The sequence below is a fragment of the Mustela nigripes genome, chromosome 7 (genome assembly GCF_022355385.1).
Source record: "Mustela nigripes isolate SB6536 chromosome 7, MUSNIG.SB6536, whole genome shotgun sequence".
NCBI classification, from domain to species: Eukaryota; Metazoa; Chordata; class Mammalia; order Carnivora; family Mustelidae; genus Mustela; species Mustela nigripes.
The window spans coordinates 71,042,740-71,062,332 of NC_081563.1; the positions used below are offsets into that span (position 1 = coordinate 71,042,740).

The 19,593-nt window shown below is 40.6% G+C and overlaps 1 protein-coding gene across 16 annotated transcripts in view; it reads left to right on the plus strand.

Moving 5' to 3' along the window:
- Positions 1-19,593, plus strand: part of NRXN1 (neurexin 1) — a 1,159,797-nt gene that overhangs the window by 569,026 nt on the left and 571,178 nt on the right. For all 16 annotated transcript variants that reach the window (XM_059406092.1, XM_059406088.1, XM_059406087.1 and 13 more), the window contains 2 exons: positions 1,703-2,084; positions 3,189-3,379. In XM_059406092.1, the coding sequence (XP_059262075.1) occupies positions 1,703-2,084; positions 3,189-3,379 (573 nt within the window). The remainder of the gene's footprint in view (positions 1-1,702; positions 2,085-3,188; positions 3,380-19,593) is intronic.

Consider the following 19,593-nt stretch of genomic DNA (forward strand, 5'->3'; position numbering starts at 1 on the left):
CAGGACCCTGAGATCATGACCTGAGCCGAAGGGTCCTGGGATCGAGTCCCGCATCGGGCTCTCTGCTCGGCAGGGAGCCTGCTTCCTCCTCTCTCTCTCTGCCTGCCTCTCTACCTACTTGTGATTTCTCTCTGTCAAATAAATAAAAATAAAATCTTTAAAAAAATAAATAAATAAATAAATAAATAAATCTGCAACCGAACTTCATTCTAGAGTGTTTAAAAAATAATTGTGCTTTAGGGTAAGGGGAGTTAATTTTACTCATATTTTCAAAACTGGGCATGCCTTGATATTGTATAGTATACCCACTTGAAGTATCCAAAACATAAATGCAAAGAAAATGGCATGCGTCCAGAAGAAATCAACGGAAACTTGGCAGTGGATGGGAGGCCAGTGTTCGGAAAGACTGGGAATTGTTCAGCACAGTAAAGGGAAGGTGAAACGTGCATATTTAACTGTAGACACATTTTCATGGTTCATTGATGGAAGAATAGTCAGCAGCCCTTCATTTTAGCGATTGAGTATCAGAAAATACACAATCTTATTTTTTTTTCTTTAAAGATTTTATGTATTTATTTGACAGAGAGAGAGAGATCACAAACAGGCAGGCAGAGAGTGAGGGGGAAGCAGGCTCCCTGCCAAGCAGAGAGCCTGATGGGGGGCTCGATCCCAGGACCCTGAGATAATGACCTGGGGCAAAGGCTTAACCCTCTGAGCCACCCAGGTGCCCCCCACTTTCTTTTTCTTGAAGAGCATTTCTTTCTTTCTTTCTTTCTTTCTTTTTTCTTAAGGATTTTATTTATTTGACAGGGGTCACAAGTAGGCAGAGAGGCAGGCAGAGAAAGAAGAGGAAGCAGGCTCCCCAAGGAGCAGAGAGCCTGATGTGGGGCTCGATCCCAGGACCCTGAGATCATGACCTGAGCGGAAGGCAGAAGCTTTAACCCACTGAGCCACCCAGGTGCCCCTTGAAGAGTTTTTTCTTTATAAAGAAATGCACATCCTCACCAAACTGGAATGTTTCACTTTCTAATGGGTTGACTTAGGACAATGATCATTCCTCTTAATTCCTCCCTTTTTCTTCCTTCTTCCCTCCCTTCTTTCCTTTCTTTTTTCATTCCTTCCCTCTTTTTTCTTTTCCTCCCTCTTCCTCCCTCTTCCCCTTCCTTCTTTTTTCTCTATTTCTTGCCTCCTTTATTTCTTCCACTTTAAAAATTCTGTAACTTTGCCTACTGAAGGTTATTTTTGTTAAGGTTATAATTTGGACAGAGATTAAAACCTGACCTAAGAGGGGCACCTGGGTGGCTCAGTGGGTTAAGCCGCTGCCTTCGGCTCAGGTCGTGATCTCAGGGTCCTGGGATCGAGCCCTGCATCGGGCTCTCTGCTCAGCAGGGGGCCTGCTTCCCTTCCTCTCTCTCTGTGATCTCTTTCCTTCCTCTCTCCTACTGTGATCTCTCTCTGTCAAATAAATAAATAAAATCTTTAAAAAAAAAAAAAAAAACCTGACCTAAGAAAGTTAAGTATCGTTAAGTATCCAGCCTCACCTTTTAATATCATTGCCATGTTTGTACTGTATGTAACTGAAGTCAATGGGCTTTTGAATCCTTGTATTTTAAAAGGTGATCATTGTCATGGAAGTCTCAAGTTGGGCATTTCTTTCAGGTACAAAAAAAACCCCATAGTAATACATTATCTTCCCTTTTAGGTCAAATGGCAGGTGATCACACAAGGCTGGAATTTCACAACATAGAGACTGGCATCATCACAGAACGCCGGTATTTGTCTTCTGTCCCCTCCAACTTCATTGGACACCTCCAGAGCCTGACATTTAATGGAATGGCGTACATTGACTTGTGTAAAAATGGTGACATAGATTACTGCGAGCTCAATGCCAGATTTGGCTTCAGGAACATCATAGCAGACCCTGTCACCTTCAAGACCAAATCAAGCTATGTTGCCTTAGCTACATTGCAAGCCTACACTTCTATGCATCTTTTTTTCCAGTTCAAGACAACATCCCTAGATGGACTAATTCTATATAATAGTGGGGATGGAAATGACTTTATTGTGGTTGAATTAGTTAAAGGGTGAGTATATGTAAGTTCTTTGACCAATGAATAAAAATTTGCAAAATGGACCTCAATATCCAAACATATACATTTAACACATATGTTGGCTTCTAAGGAAGTGGGCAGGGGTGTGGGGGAATGGCTTAAATAATATATTTGCTCAGATGACTTCTTATCTTATGAAGATATCTTATAAAGTTAATAGAAAATCAGTAGAGTCTTTTATACCTACATTTTCATTTACAAGGTACAAATAATACTGAGTTATGATAATGATAAGCCTTCCATGAATTGTACACTTCAAATGTGGTTTTCCTTACTATGCACACTGTAATTCTACCAAAGAGTTTCTACAAATGTATAGAAATGTGTGCTAATTACCTAATGTGAAGTAATCAGATTACTTTAATTCCACAATATCTCATTAATTCATATTTAGTTCTGTATCAGAATTCCTTGAAGAATTTAGAAGGAATTTTTTGTTGTTGTTAAATTTCCTTGAAACGGTGAGGAAAATTTGAGGTCTTTTAATTGATTGGGGTACTCATTCCTTCAATCAGTGAACATTATAACATAGCTACAAATGGACTAGAGAACATACCAAGCACTAAAATGGGGAATGATTAGATATAATGGAAAAACAGCATGAACTGTTGCCTCAGATGATTATGTACAAAGATTCAGCAGAGTCTTTGGGGAAATTGGGAAAATGTATTAGGTTGGGAGTGAATATCAGAGCTGAGTCTTGAAGGATGACTGCATGTTTCCCATATAAGAAACAGGCATTCAAGACAAAAGGAGGGCAGGTGTAAGAAATTGGCAAAAGATGGAGATAGTGGTGGAAATAGGGAATGAGTCATGAAAGGTGACCTTCCAGTGTCATAAGGTGTGTTGTAGACCAAGATGCTAAAAATAATTTTCACTAATGCAGACAATGAGTAATCCTCCTGGATGAAATCGTATTGTTTCTTACTTTCTTGTACAACTCACTGTCTGACTTCTAACAAGCACTGAACCACATGGAAAAAAAAAAAAAAAAAAACTCCATTTGTAATATCTAGTTGGACTCCATCAAAAATTCAAGAAACGATGGCACCTTCTCAACCTTTCCTTTCTTCTCAGGTACTTACATTATGTGTTTGATTTGGGAAATGGTGCTAACCTCATCAAAGGGAGCTCAAATAAACCTCTCAATGACAATCAGTGGCACAATGTGATGATATCAAGGGACACCAGCAATCTCCACACTGTCAAGATTGACACGAAAATCACAACACAAATCACCGCAGGAGCCAGGAACTTGGACCTCAAAAGTAAGTGCACACCGAGTCAGAGTAGCAGGCATGAACCCACATGGGCTCCACTCACATGGCAGGTCTTTTTTTTGCAGTGTGTGTATTGGTACTGTTTGCAAAGACTGACCAGAATTTTATTTCCAACACATGCTTAATAATACAACACACAAGCTTCTCTTCACCTTTAATGTGGCAGAAACATATGTATTTTTAATAGCTCAAAAAATGCAACCTCTAAGAATGCATGCATGATTAAAATTTAAAGAGAAAACATGTTCTCAGTCTTGATATTACAAAGACGAGTAGGTTGCTTGCAAGTTTCTTCAGTTCCTACAGTTTTTAATCAATTTGGGGTCAAGATAACTAGATACCCAAGGAGTTTCTTTTAGAGCTTACTGAAGGTGAGGTTTCCTGAATACTTACAAAGCCTCTGACCAATAGGGGTCTGAGCCTGGCCTTTACCCTTAAGTTTCCAGAAGTGAATTTGCTAGAACATTCTACCCCCAACGCACACACGCGCGCGCACACACACACACACACACACACACACACGTCGGAATGCTTCCATCACCAGCTGCTAAGAAAGTTTAACAGACTTTTTCCTTCCCTATTGATTTCTCAAGTGAGCAAGACTAATGCTTAGAAAACATGTCAATAATGGGAGAAAATAACAGAAGTTTCTATTTGAATGGGCCTTTGTGATTCACTAAGAACATATTCAAATATTCTCATCTCATTTAACATGGCAACAAACACTGGACCAGGTTTTTTTTTTTTTTTTTTTAAGATTTTATTTATTTTTTTGACAGAGAGTGAGAGATCACAAGTAGGCAGAGAGGCAGGCAGAGAGAGAGGGGGAAGCAGGCCTCTGCTGAGCAGAGAGCCTGACACGGGGCTCGATCCCAGGACCCTGAGATCATGACCTGAGCCGAAGGCAGAGGCTTAACCCATTGAGCAACCTAGGTGCCCCAGACCAGGTTTTATCAGCATGTTTTTTTTTTTTTTAAATGAATATAGGAAATCTGAGCTTTGAATGGCTTGTCTAGGGATAAAAACAACTGCCAGTAAACACAGCCCCCGTTCTGAGGCACCCCCTCATTGCTCCCCTATCCTGATGTACTCCACAGCCCTGCAGGAATCATTGTAGGCACAGTTTTGCTTGAAAAGAGCTGTTGATTTATATTGACGGGATCTTTTCCTTTGATTCAAAAGATAAATACGTGGAGAAGTTAGAGAAAGGGAAAAAGAAAATCCAACAGAACTCTTTCTAGAGAAAAATGCTCTTTCTAAATAAGGTGAAAAGTATTTCACATCCTGTAATTGTAGAATATATTTACAATCCTGGGACTATATTTGTCCAACACATAAAAATGTGTGATAACGGCTGTCTTCCTTTTTTCCGAGTGGGCCTCTTGTTAACTTCAAAGCGATCCTGTTTGTGTCCACATGGCTAATAGCTTAGCTCAGGGAGGAAAATGAAATTCAAAGGAAATGTTCTTTAACAGGCTAAAGCTCTTTCTCTTTCTTCTCTCTGACTGAAGAGAATGGAGTGCATTTTCCGTATTTTCCTATTTTGTAAGTCCCTCTGTTTTGCACAGGGGGTTCAGGTGGTAATTATCAAGGGAAAAGGAGAGTTTGTAACATTTGGTGTCCTGGTCATGTCAGCCACCAAAGCTAAAGCTGGATGGTATCCCGTTTGTGGAGAGGGAGACCTCAGTTAGCATAAATGAATTTTACTGGAAACTGCGGACACTGTGTGGGACACTAACGGGGCTGGAAAAGAAGCCGTTCCTGGTTGGTGGATGTCTGTGACCTGCACAGACCTACATACACTTTGAGGGTATAGCGAAGTCATGCAAGGGACTGGGTTCTAGCTCACTGGACAACCAGGACACTGTCTCCTGAGGTAAATATTTGCTTATTGTTCATTTAAAAAATTGAAGTGAGGGTAATAGGAGGTCATGGTATAGCTTTCTTTCCGGTGTGTTGGTGGGGAACTTTTACAAATCTAAGTGACCCTCGAGCTGATTTTTATCAAAACATTGAGTGTTTCATGATTCCAAGTGTAAGAAAGGCTTTATTTATCTACAAAGCAGAAACTAAAACAATGAGTTGAAAATTGCATTTTATATAATATTTAGATACTAAGCAGTGAATTCTGACTGAGTGCATCTGTATTAAAAAAAAAAAATCACTATTTAAACTTGAAGTAAATTTCCCAGCTGAATAGAGCTTCTGCACTAATGACAACCCCCTTTATCTCATGAAGTTCCTGTGTGTTTCCAAATTTATCAGGCTATGCCAAAAAGTGAAAGTAAGTTTCTAAAATTGAAATTTGAAAGTTAAAAGCCAAAGCTGTGGGCTTATAAATTAAATGTGTGGTCCAATGGTGATTATCACCCCAAAGAAGCCCGCTTGCCACGTGTGCCACCCACATGGGGCTTAAGAAGGGAGCATGGTCATGTGGCCACACTTCGCCTATCTTCCATCACCACGAACTTTTGTTGTATGTGGTGAGAGGCATTGGCCAGATGAGGAGTGTTTACTGAGCACTTTCTCTGTGCAAAGAATGAAGAATACATTTTTTTTTTTAAGATTTTATTTATTTATTTGAGAGAGAGCACACACAAGAGCAGGGAGGGTAAGAGGGAGAAGCAGACTCCCTGCTGAGCAGGGAGCACTGATGCCAGACTTGGTCCGGGACAGGCAACCAACTGAGTCTCTGAGGCGTCCCAGAGAGTGCATCTTTGAAGAGGCGGAAAGAGTTCCTGTCCTGAGAAGCTTTCTGTCCCATGGAGCAGATTGACTTGGGGCATTTGCAGGATAGAGAAGAATAGGACACCCTGGAGACACTTCAGTGCATTAAAACAAATCTGATGGCACCAGGGAGAGTTTTAGGGGAGGTTATGTTTAAGGGATTTCAGAAGGATGAGTAAAACAACCAGGCATTTTCTCCTTTCCACCTGGACACCCACTGGAATTAGGGAGGGCTGACTGATATAGGAGAGCATCCAGGAACTCTTCACTCTGACCTGAACAGCATTGTTTTCTTAGCGTGCTAGTCAGGTAGAGTTCAGACACTCTAAATATGGGAAAAATAAAAGATGACCTATTTTGGTCCATTGTTTTATTTCATGTATATTTGCCTTTAAAGAATTAAAAGAAAGTTATCCTATTTACTCTACAGTCAAAGTCTCTGCCACGGCCTTTAGTTCTTCTCAAGGTGAGGTCAGCCAACATGACCCCTTCACAGTCATGTGGTGGAGTTCATGAGATGCAAGTTTCTGGATCCTGCCTCAGACAGACTGAAGCCGTAGACACTTGAGAGTGAGGTGCAGGAAATGGCCGGTGTCTGGATTTTTGAAGACCACTCACTAATGTAGATGCCATGCGTTTCAGAACCCTGAAAAGATGCGGTGTCCCTGTTGAAGCAAAATTTAAGTCACTCTGGAATGTGGGACAAATCCTGGTTATGCTTTTATTTTAGAATTTTATTTTTGTTTTGTTTTATCAGGCCTGGTTCAAAGAGACATGGATAGGTTACTTCAGGGTTATTTTAAGTATTTTTTTTCCTCATGTTACCATACCGCAAAAAAAACACTAGAGGGCAGCATCAGGCCATGAAAACTTGCCTTACAAGCCTGAGGTGGAGGGGAACCTCCACAGGCTCTCCTTGTGTTGAAGCAGAGTTTCTTTGTTTTCAGCCATTTAATAATGTTTGGGGCCTTTATAATAACGTATGCTTTTATCTGCATCTCTGTGTCCTTATATAGAGAGGAATTTGGTGTAGACATTTGCAAGCTAGGAACCATTTATTCCATTCTCCACCTTGACTCCACTGGAGATGGTCAGAAATGGGCAGGAGTCTAATGATCTTTCTCAGGGAGGAGGAATCCCATGCAGGTGACCTTGTTCAAATTATCATTCGTGACACTGCCGAGTTCTCAGGGGGTTCTGTGGCTCTCCCTGCTGATACAGTTTTGCTTTCATCTTTATTTCCCAGCTGTTTGTGTTCTATTCCCTCTGGCTATTATGTACAAGCTGGATCACGCAATGAAAAGAGCAGCATAAATTTGCTCTCCACAATGATTTCCTAGCACAGCTGCGCATTCATTGTGGGGCTTCTGAGTCCTGCCCCCTTTAGAGAGACAAAGGGCTCGTGTAATTCCTCCTTATGTTCCTTCTCTTGTTCCTGTATTTGGCACATTTATATGTTTATATATGTATGTATATGAGAAGGAGCGAATACTTATTGACTTTCTACTAAACACTAAATAGATTTAAATGAGGTTATTTTATTTCATCCAGGGATTTGAATTAAGGTCAGTCTTGCTCATACATTAATCTAGTGAAAGAACAAAGGCAGAAAGGATGGTCTTTAGCCCCTGTTTTCCATGGGCACCCTTCTTTAGGGCATTACTTAAGTTTATCCTTTAGCAAATTGAGGATAATTTACTTGATTGGGGGGGGAAAATAGATTTCTGAGTGTGGAGAATACAGTGCCCTCAGGTGGCCACTTAGCAAACTACTTCCCAGTGAATAATCCCCAACTAGGTCAGCCCAGGCAGAGTGTGAGCCTTTGTTGTCCCACTCCCTCCTTATCCCTTGCCCTCAAGGGCTTTGAGCAAGCTATCGCTCTGTCTTCCCACCCTGTCTCTTCTCTCCTTTTGACCTTTATCTGCTTTTTAATCTTCTTGATATTCCTCCTTAAATCTTACTTTGAAAGCAGCCACCTGCTCTTGTTTATCCTGTGACTAAGCGCCTGAAAGTTTCCATAATCAGAGACAACCAACCAGGACTGCCCTTTCAAATACTTGCAGCCTCTCAGCAAAGACTGAAGATGAATAGTATTCACGTTCTTTTCATCTTGATGGTACGCTCAGCTACCTACCCTCTGCAATCCTGAATATGACACCTATTACCCCCTCTCTCTGCTCTTTAATGCTGCCTTTTGACAAATCATTGCTGCTGTTCTTGCGTGATTCAGATTTTATTCCCATGTCCCGATCATGTTTCAGTATGCCTGAGCTGTGTATTTTCAGACTGTGTGCCTTGCCCAGACAATTTGCTGAAAACGAAACTTTCAGAGAAGAGTCCAACTCTGAGTAGAGCCTTTTAAAGCAAAAGATAACATTGAAACTGGAAGCAGGCATCTGTTGTCCTGTTGCTTAAGCTGTCTTTCTGAGGGTTTTTTTTTTTTTTTTTTTTTTTTTAATTTGTGAAGAGCTGAGATTTACTCACATTACTTTAGTTAATGGGAGATTATTTTAAGGATCCATTAGGAAGAGAGACAAGAAATCCTCTCAGCTGATGAACAATGAGGCTACTCAGAGAATAAGAACTTTGTTCTGATTGTCTGTCATACTAGGATCTCAAGAGCAGCCCTCCCAGGTCTTCCCTTGGACGTGAATATCCACTGCTCCCTAATTTCAAGCTCTACTGCCAATCCCTTCTCAATGGTGTCTTCTCCCACTTAGAGATAATTTCTCTCTGTTCCCTGCCTTCTCCTATGCTTGGCTTCTGCCTTGTTGCTTCAAACTATTGCTTTTGTTCCTGTGCATTCCCACTTTGTCTCTTCCTCTCTCTCATCTCACTTTCAAGTTCCCCCAAAGACGTGGTCTCATACAGTGAGTGGACCTTCCTAGAACACAAGTCCATGGGCTCTTGCCCCACTGTTCTGGGTTAGGCTTACTTCTTCAGGCCAAGTAGCTGTACACACAGAACTAAATTTGCATTGGCATAAAACCCGAACTTGAAAGATGATCTTTGGGAAGGAGGTCATGAGCTGGAAGGCTCTGTGAGCTTCTTAAAAGGGAGTGGGGTGGTTAGTTTATTTAGAAGGGCCCTGAGTGTCATGCCAGAGGTGAGGAGGAGGGAAAGAAGGGGTTTCAAGCAGGAGGGTAGAGTTCAATCTACAGTCATTCCTTTGGCTTCACTGCAGAAGATGGGGGCAAACTGGAGAAAAGAGACCACTTTGCAGGCACAGTACAGAATAGAGACCATCAGGCTCTGAGTATGTAAAAGCAAGACTTGACATCTGTTACTCTGTTTCCCACACAAGAATTGAAAGACAATTAGAGATAGGAAACAATTATTTCTCTCCTGGTGTCTCCAATGGATTCCCAGGCTTTCCAGATATCAGTCTAAGTCTGGTCTTTTTACTGCAAAGCCTTTGTGAGTGTGTTCAAATCTCACTGTCACCCCCACTCCCCATGAGACATCTCCTCCCCATGCCCAGTTGTCTTGGACCTCCTCTTTGACCTAGGGTATGAAAGTTCCTCCTTCTGCTTCCTTGGACCAACTTAGACAAATGAACAGACTGTAAGTTCTTTATTCCCAGTCAACAATTCTGCTTTCTTTTGAATTCCTCCACTCATTGTATTTGTTTTGGAGTCTCTTCCACATTGGGCATAGGTTTTCTATGTTTAAATTTTTCTACGCCTTCTAAACCTATTGTTTGAAGTTTACCTTCCCACCATTAGGATCATAGGAGCTTAGAGCTCAAAGTAATCTGAGAGACAGACTGGTCTGAGTTGTTTCTTTTACAGATGAGACCAGTGTGCTCAAGGGAAATGTGCCAACACCACCATACAGACAATTAGTGTTTCTAGATCTGGTCTTCTAATTCCCAGTTGAAGACTTTTTACCATAGGCCAGGGAAGACAAGTTTCATTGCTCATAGCAATGTCTTTTTAGAAGATGAGCTTCTTGGTCAAGAGCTCCTGGTGTCAGAGCCATCCGAGAAGCCAAGTTTGGTAACATTTCTCTTACCGAAGAAGTACTTGGGTCTTCAGAGTTTTCATGGGCAACCTCTTTTTTTTTTTCTTTTTTCTTTCTTTCTTTCTTTCTTTTTTTCTTTCTTTCTTTCTTTCTTTTTCTAAAAGGAGATTTAGACAAAGATCTTTGTGGGTACAAAAAGCATAAAACCATTCAGACTAACTTCAGTGAAAAAAGAAGTGACTCAACGTATATCCTTTAAGGAACCCAAGGGTCAGAGAGAAAAAGTTTAAGGCTGGACCTCATGAAAGCTGTATTTGGGAAACCTGTCAGCGACAAGTCAGCATCTTCACTCTCTTGGTCTCCCCTGGGGCTGTGACTTGCTTTCTCTTGGTTCCCCAAAAGCCCTCATTATTCTCCCTCTCGGCACACTGGCTTCCCTGCTATCACAGGCATTGGGAAAGGGACCTGGCTTTTCACCCCTGAGCAATTCAGATACCCACGAGAGGCTCACTTGAGTTTCAGAGTCCTAGTGCCAAATTCTTGGAGAGTAAGGTTGATTGGAACATAACATCGTCTCTGTGACTAGAATGAGGGATGGTAGGAGGCAGGGTCCCTGTAAAAAAATAATGAATTCTCTGGATTTGTTGGAAGAAATATTTTAACAGACTACTTGAGAGACTAAGTGGAGCCATCGAGGGCTCTGAAAGGTGGTCTATAAGCTCATATGCAAAAATCAAGGTGGTGTGTCTGCGTTGTTCTGGGCAGGGGTTGGGGGTCAGAGCTACAGCCATCAGATAGTAGAAAAACTCAATTTTGCACACCACCAAAATGTTCATATGATTAAATTCATAAATGCTTGCATGGATAAAATTCTCCTGTGGGTGGAGTGAGACTGTTGATCTGGAATCAGAGAGAACACATGAGATACAAAAGGCAGAAACAGAAGTCAGAGGCTTTTTGGATTTTGGGGAAACACAAGGGAGAGAAAATGCTAGATTTTTATCCTCTGTGAAATTGGAAAGATTTAAACCAGGCTCTTCTAGATCTATAAAGGACAGAGCAGCCATGGCTGACTTGTGGGTAATATTACATTTGTTCCTTATAGATCTCAAAAGTAAATATCACTGTTACTTTCAGCCGTGATTCCATTTAGTTAGAGTTTAGTGATAATGTGGATCCAGCCCTCTTCTACTGTGACCCAGAGATCACAGTAGTTTTCAGTTTCTCCCTTTAATCCTGAACAATTCCTCTTGAGCCATGGTTCAAAATCAGAACAGACTGGAAAGTGAGTTGGGCTTAGGACAAAGAGCCAATGCTTCAGAGCCATTTCCACCATCCTGACCCTCGTAGCAAAGCACATTTTTCATGCTACTGTGCTGCTGAGGCCCTCATGTTTTTGACATGCTGGAAGTTACCTCCAGTACTACTTTGGAATTGCATTAGGTCAATGAGGCTTTCTTATTAATGCCTCATTAATGTGGTTTTCTCTTTCTGCCCTTAAAAAGGGCCCTTTCTTGACTTCTGCAGTTAATTATTGTGTTTTTTCTTTAGGATAAGAAGCAATATAACATTGTAATTAAGGACTCTTGCTCTGGGGTCGGAAAGGCATAGGTGAAATAGCATCCCTTCTATTTATTTTATGTGTGTCCTTAGGCAAGGCACATCACTGTTCTCTCCATCATCACGTACCCTTTGCAAAGCATCAGCTGAGAGGTTTACAGAGATGATCTCTTCAATTTTCATGACAAAGTGGCCAGGTTGCCATACTAAGCTCCATGTTACAGATGATGAAACTAAGGTGAGGTTTCGGGAGGTTAAACATCTCACCAAAACAGTAATGATATTAAATATTAAATAGTTATAATAATTATTTTAACCCTTTCTGAGAACTTATCATATCCCGTGCACTGTTACAAATATTTCACACATGAGATCTCATTTCTCAGAACGGTTCCCAAGATCAGCCAAAGTGTTCTTTGAAACTTGAGCATTTATAAGAAGAGGCGATTTTGTAAGGTTCACCTGGATATGAAGGCATTGACAATATTTAGGCCACTTTTTCCAGGTTTCTTAGAGGTTGCTTATTAACATTCTTAGGCAGGCAGCACAAGGCTCCCCTTCCTCTCTTGCCCCGCACCCAGTCTGGCTTCATTACACCCACTACTTACATTGCCCACGGTCGGTTCCCCTTGAAGCCCCGAGACTGGAAAAAGACTTCTCCAAGCCCTTTAATGTCGTGTGCTAATGTACTCTATCTACAACACAGCAGACCTTTGGCATTTATAAATTGTACACGCCTGGTTCAATCTATTTTTGATAAGCTTGATGTTCTGAGAAAGAATTATTTGTTCTTTTGCTGGGACACAAGTTTGAACCATGCACAGCAACAGGGTCATATGAAAAACTGAATATTTTCATGAAAGAAACTGTCTCCTGGCCTGGCATTTGTCTTTGTTCTCTGTTCAGGGATGTATAAACCGCCTTCATTAGTGCCATCAGCATCATAATTAGTGACTTATTAAATAATGTCATTTATTGAGTACCTGGTGTCACACACTGTATTAAGGGCTTAAATGTGAAATCATTAAATTAAATAAGCATGATGTTCAAATATAATTAAGCTACAGTATTATTTTTTACCTCAAACTATCACTTCAAAATGTATTTGTACCATATACTGGCTAAGAGGAAATGTTTGGGCTCACTCTTAAGACAATTCTATGATCATTTTACATCACAGAAGTCTTTAAAAAATTTTTTGCAGTCAGGAAGTGTTGGGTTGTCTGTCTCAGACTCAGATTATTTTATCTCTATTGTGTTGGTCCTTCAGCCAGAATTTAAATTTTGATATTCTTTTCCTTTTTTAAAAAATTTTTTATTTTTTATAAGCATATAATATATTTTTATCCCCCGGGGTACAGGTATGTGAATCACCAGGTTTACACACTTCACCGCACTCACCATAGCACATACCCTCCCCAATGTCCATAATCCCACCCCCCTTCTCCCAACCTCCCTCCCCCCAGCAACCCTCAGTTTGTTTTGTGGATTAAGAGTCACTTATGGTTTGTCTCCCTCCCAATATTCTTTTTCATAGGTGTGGCTTCTTAATCTTTTTGTTTGTTTGTTGTAAACATTTTATTTATTTAACAAAGAGAGAGAGACAGCAAGAGAGGGAACATAATCAGGAAGAGTGAGAGAGGAAGAAGCAGGCTTTCGGCAGAGCAGGAACCTGATGCGGGACTGGATCCCAGGATCCCGGGATCATGACCGGAGCTGAAGGCAGATGCTTAGTGACTGAGTCACCCAGGCACCCTGTGGCTTCTTAATCTTTACAAGAGTTAGATGAGTGAGATGTTAGTGTTTCCACAGTACAGATGAGAAAACAGAGACTAAAAAAGGCTGAGTGAGTTCCCTAGAAATAGAATTTGAACCCAGGTTTCTGAAAGTATTTAAATACTACTATGTGTATTTGCCAACACATAAAATGGAATTTCTTCTGAATGTTTCTAGTGAAAGATACTGCTTTTTTAACACTTAGGGTGAAATGTTATATAGTAAAGAAAAAATTCCCTCTTCCATATAAAACTTCAAACTTACACATAACTACGTTTTATAGTGCTGAAGATTTCACTTGTGGTAATTATAGGAGAACTAGATATTTCTACTTTGAATTTCCACATGTTCTTCCCACCCATATGCTTGCATAGAACCTTTGTATTGGTTCTATCTCCTTAGCCTCTGAAATCTTTCTCAAGCATAATAGCTAACAATTTTAAAAAATATTTTATTTTTATTTATTTGACAGAGAGAGAAAGAACACAAGTAGGCAGAGAGGCAGGGAGAGAGAAAGGGGGAAGCAGGCTCCCTGCTGAGCAAAGAGCCCAATGCAGGGCTTGATCCCAGGACCCTGAGATAATGACCTGAGCCAAAGGCAGAGGCTTAACCTACTGAGCCAGCCAGTAGCTAACATAGCCCCATAGCTAACAATTTTAACTGTCGAATGTTCTTAACATGTATTCTATAGAAATTTATGTTTATAGGTACTTAAAACCAGGTCCAAGCAAATTAAGTACTTGGTTGGATGATTGAACATTGGCCGATCAGTCTTCAGACGGTACCCTGGTAGGCTATTTTCAGTCTGTTCTATTGTTAAGCCCTTCCTTGTGCTAGCCTTCAGGGAAGGTTAACCACACCTTCCTGTTCCCCTTTTTGTCACTGTTGTTAAGTATTTGCATTTCTCCTTAAGAGTAATTTAAATATTGGAAAAACAAATTATTTGGAGATATGCAGTAGGGAATTATAGTATTCCAGTGAGATTTTATAACCTGATAGAAAATATTCCATCTTCCAGGCACAGAAAGAATCCCTTCTTTGAAAAAAAAAAAAAAATGATAGAGAAGTTCAGATACTTAAGAAAAAAAAAATAAGTTTTATTTGACTCTATAAAGTTCATGTATTTTAGAAGATTTTTTGGCAATGTCCATGAATTTTATTTTGTGTACTTTATATCAGTTTTGTCCTTCCGTGCTGTCCAAAACCCACCGGTGGCTTTACCCTCTTTTATTCTGTATATCTTACTTGAGAACAGATGTCATTTTTTTGACCTGCATTAAACAGGCCATTATTATGGGAAAGAGGTGTTCTTCTAAACTTACCCCATATAGCACCAGCTCTTCCCCACCCAAAATAAATGTTCCTTTATTTTGAAATAGGAAAAGAAAATTTCTTTGAGTTAAGGAAAGTTATTTTGAAAAAGAAAGAAAGCCAAACTGCTATACAGAACCACTCAAAAATCTTAGGAAAGAGAAGATTTGCATAGGTCCTCTTAGTGGTCCCTTAGTTATAAGTCTGCGTTAATTTCAGGAACAGTCGTTTCTAAACTCCTCCACCTGCTCTATTCCTGTCACTGGGATGGTTTTTAGCAAAAATAGGAGGCCACGTAGTGTAGTGGGAGAAGAGGTAGCCCCGGGGTTGGAGTTTTTGGTGGTGTTCTCCTGGTACTGGCTGCATTGTCTTGGACAATTAGCTTACCTTTTCAGAAGGGTGGTTTCCTTACCTGCACACTTGGGGTTAATAATAACTTCCTGCCTATCGGGAAGAGCTGGTGTGAGGATCAGATAGAACAGGAGGTGGCAGAGCACCCAAGCCGAGGCTCTGTGCATGTTTAAGGTGTGACATTAGCTCAGAGATGGAGAACCTCGGCAAGCCACATGCGGTCCTAGACAGCATCACACACTGAGTGAGAAAGGAAACCGGAAGTGGTGACAGGACTGTCTGATGCTAAAAGGATGTCTGAGGTAGCTACACCGGCTGTCAGTCGGATGAGGAACGGGAAGAATAATGATACTATCTGAACTGCGCTTTCACCTACAGGCAAGTTTACGAAACCATGAGACAAAGTGAGCTTGGCATGAATTTACATGCCTGAACTCGTACCCCATCTGCCATGGTGTCACTGGCGTGGAGTGGGTTTAGAAGAAGATGGATTGCTACACACACCTCCGTAGCAATTCCATTTTATTATTTCCCATTTAGCATGCCCACCAGCTTTCCCTCACAGTCTGTTGGACAAACACACAAACAGAATCTGTCTTCGCGTTGTAAGTTTTGTAATTCTCCTTTTAAAACAAAAATTCTTTTTTTGGTCAAGTTTGTTTTGAAAATATCAGATAGAAACAAAAATTTCAGAACGGCGAAAGCATTATGTGTCCTGTTTATAAACATAATGACAATATTAACTCTTGATGCTCACTACAAGGAAAACATTAAAGTCTGGATGTAAATTTGATCAGAACCCCCCACACACACACACTCACACAGAGACACATACACCTGTCATACACCAGTATTAAGTTTGGCCATTGAAGAATGCAGGTGTCCTCCTTAACTGTTGGTAGGAGGCAGTTGAAAAATAGCTGCCATATCTAAAAATCAGATTGAGGAGTCCTAAGAATTCTACCCACTTGTCAGGATTGTGATACTGAATATTTGTGTGGAAGCAAATTGATTTTGTCTTGAGGAGATTACTCCGTTAGCATGCAGTTGAGCCACCCGTTGCCCTGGGCTTCGGTGTTAGTGTACACGGACTCCTGCTAACATTTATTACTGTTACTTTCCTCCACTGGCCAAGATACTCTAAAACATTCCTGTATTTTGGAATAGTGGAACTACCCAAATTGGCTACTTACCACTTTTAATATACAAGTGTACAAACTAGTTCAGAGTCAGTGAATGTTGTCATAGTTTCAGTTTCAGACATGTGCTTGGAATCAGGCCCTGCCATTTTCTGGCATTGTGGCCTTGAACCATAGCGTTTTATCTCTGACATGTCCCCAAGATAACTGTTACTCCCTTTTGTCACTCAACAGGCAAAAATCCAATGAAATGATACATGGCCAAGTACTCACTAAAATTTAGAATACTGCACCAACATCAGTCATTGTTTTACTCTAAAATCATGGCTCTTTTCTGCTTTTGACAATGGCAGTGCTTGGGACTCAAAGTGGTGGGGAGGCTCTCTCTCTCACCCAGACAGTGCTCTACCTTTAAATTCCGTTGTCTCTGTGACTTTTGTGAAATGGAGAGTCTTTTTAGCAAAAGCAATGTACTGTTGGATGTGGAGCCTGCTGTAGGATCAGGAATCCCTGTGGCTGGCAAGGAGCTAAGACATAGTAGCAGCAGACCAGAAGTCCTTGAGTGGTGGCCCAAGGGCTACATGGCGTGAGACCACAAACTCATAGTTAGTGCACATTGGGATGAAGAGACTTCCCAGGGCAGAGCATCAGGAGTCCACAAAGTTAGCTTGGTGCTGATCTATGGTCACAAATAGTAAATGCATGCCTCTCTGTGATGTCAACAGGGGAACAGAATTGAAGAGTCTGGAGAAATAGTTTAAAAGGTCCACAGTGTGAAGTGTACCTATGGAGGCCACATAACTTAGATCATATGTTTTTATGGAGGAACACAGAGAATGACAGAATAGCCAGAGACAGAATGAGGCAGAGGGCCAGGATGGGCTGGAGTTTCATTTCCCACAAAGATTTTTTCAATTATTTTAATGGCAAAACACTCCTGAGGGGCTTCTCATCAGCACACATTGATAGCCTAAGCTGTTTCTTTCTTCTGTCTTTTGTCTGCCTCTATCTGCAAATAAATTCAATATATTCTACTTAAAATGGATCATGGATTGGGACACCTGGATGGTTGAGTCAGTTGAGTGTTTGACTCTCGGTTTTGGCTGTCTTATGATCCCATGGGTCATGAGATCAAGTTTGCCTCTGGCTCTGTGCTCAGTGGGGAGTCTGCTTGAGATTCTCTCTCTCCCTCTCTCCCTGCCCCTCTCCTCGCTTATGCATACCCTCTCTCTCACTCTTTCTCTCTCAAATACATAACTAAATCTTTTAAAAAAATTGATCATGGATTGCTCTATTAGAATGGAGAAAAAAAGTCACTGCATTGAATCTCTTCATGAGTTGGATGGCTTCACTTCTGTGTTCAAGAAAGGAGTCAGTACAAGAAAAGTTCCCCAAAATTAACTTCATTATTTCTTAGGTGGAGGGAATGAGGGGTGAACACGACTGCTATATTCATATAGTTCAAGTGATTATTTAGTGAGACCAATCCATCCATTCATCCAGTTACTCAGTGATTAATAAGGGATAATGAGAACATAAAGATGCTTAGCACAGAAAGGTGTATGAGGGGAAAGGTAGACAAGAACTGGAAAAAAAAATTTTCAGAGGGACAAACGTCTGAAGTATTAGCAAAGCTAAGTCATCAGCTCTTGGCAAGAATTTAAACGAAAGGCGTGAGATCCAGAATACAGTGTGAAAATGATTCTGATTCAGTTTGGATAGCAAGGAGATGAGAAATGTGAATGCTGTAAACAGGAGCGTCTAGAAGCAGTTTCCTAGTGCAAGAGAGAGACGGTGGCTTGATGTTAGGCTGAGCTTAGAAAGCCAGGGTAAGCCTGAAGATAATGGGTTTACAGGTGTTTACTACAGAGGTAAAGCCAGGTTGTTTTAGGATTAAACCTTATAAATCAAGAAAGACTAGGGTATAGAGAAGTTAGGGAACAACTAATAAACCAAACTGGTGACTGTTGAGCATCCCCTCAGCAAAAAGTTTCTAAAATTAACCCGGCTTTTTAAAGAGACCTATAAAGAACACAGATCTTGTGTCACAGCAAAATACCTACTGAATTGCTAACTTTGACTTGAGTGTTGACATTTGGTGCCCTCCGATCTTAGATGGGGTCCTTGTTGTTCAGTCCCATGTGTGGTTTGTTAAAAGTTTGCATTTGTCTACTCTTAAGCCTTAATGTGTTACAGAAATATTAATGACTCCCATGCTTTTACCTTCAGTAATTTACATAATTCCTTTAAGTATGCAGAGGAAATAGTGACAAGTAGTCAGAGGAAATAGTGACTTTAGCTTTCTTCCCAGAAAACAAAATGAAACAAAACAAAACAAAACAAACCATAAAGTAAATAAATGAGTGTTTGTTCCCTGGGGATTAAAGATGATTTTTCTTCTTCTAACAGGGCACACCTATTATAAAAACAGGTCTAGATTTAATTATCTGTCAAAGAAAAGCCTGTATTAAGGTATGTGGTCAAGATCTGACCTGTGGATGTTCGTTTGCAATGTGCAACAAAAGATTAAAATTGAAGGTAATGGTACAAATTTGGGGGCAGAATTCCCTTGTTTCCTGGGGTAAGGGAAGACACTTTTCCTGCAGAATAAGTCTCAGATATTAGCCTGGTCTGATTGCACTTGTTCTACCAGCCAGTCACAATAAGAATTGAAAGGAAAGTTAGACTTGTGCTCCAATTTGCTGTCCAAAGCCCAGTTCTGTCAAAGCAAGCTTCCAGAATTGTACTTTCTCCCGTCCAGCCAGCAGGAAAGAAAGGCAGTTGGTATTACTTCATCTCCCCCACCCCAAAATACCACTCATAAGAGATTGCAAGAACCTTCTTAAGTTTCCCTAGAGTTTTAGCCATCCAAATCTACAAAGCACTTGTTCTTTTTAATGTATGCTCTTTTTAATTAAAAGAAAAGTGAGATGTTTGAGAAGAACCAAAAAAAAAAAAAAAAAAGATTTCATATGAATAAACAGGAAAGCTGAGTCAAAGAACTAATTATACCTTGACACTTGCATTCTGTTGCTGTAAGGCAGAGCTTGGAGTCCTCACTCTAATTACCGTATGCTCCCTGTTTTAACAGAAGAGAAAGTGTCTTACACCACTTCATTTACCTGCTTTTGGTTGATGGCTCCCAAGCCGTGCCTTCCTGCCTCAGCTCTCTTTCCAAAGACCCTGGTTCCTATCATCTGATCCCTGTGGATCACTCCTACTCAAATTCCACATGTTTAGTGTTAAATGCAGTTCTCTCGCTTCTGTCCAAATTATCATTGCTTCAAATTCTGTTGTCTCCTAGCCTGCATGACCTATATTTTTGGATTTCTCATTGTCTTTTTAAAAAAAGCAATAGTCATAAATTCTATAGCA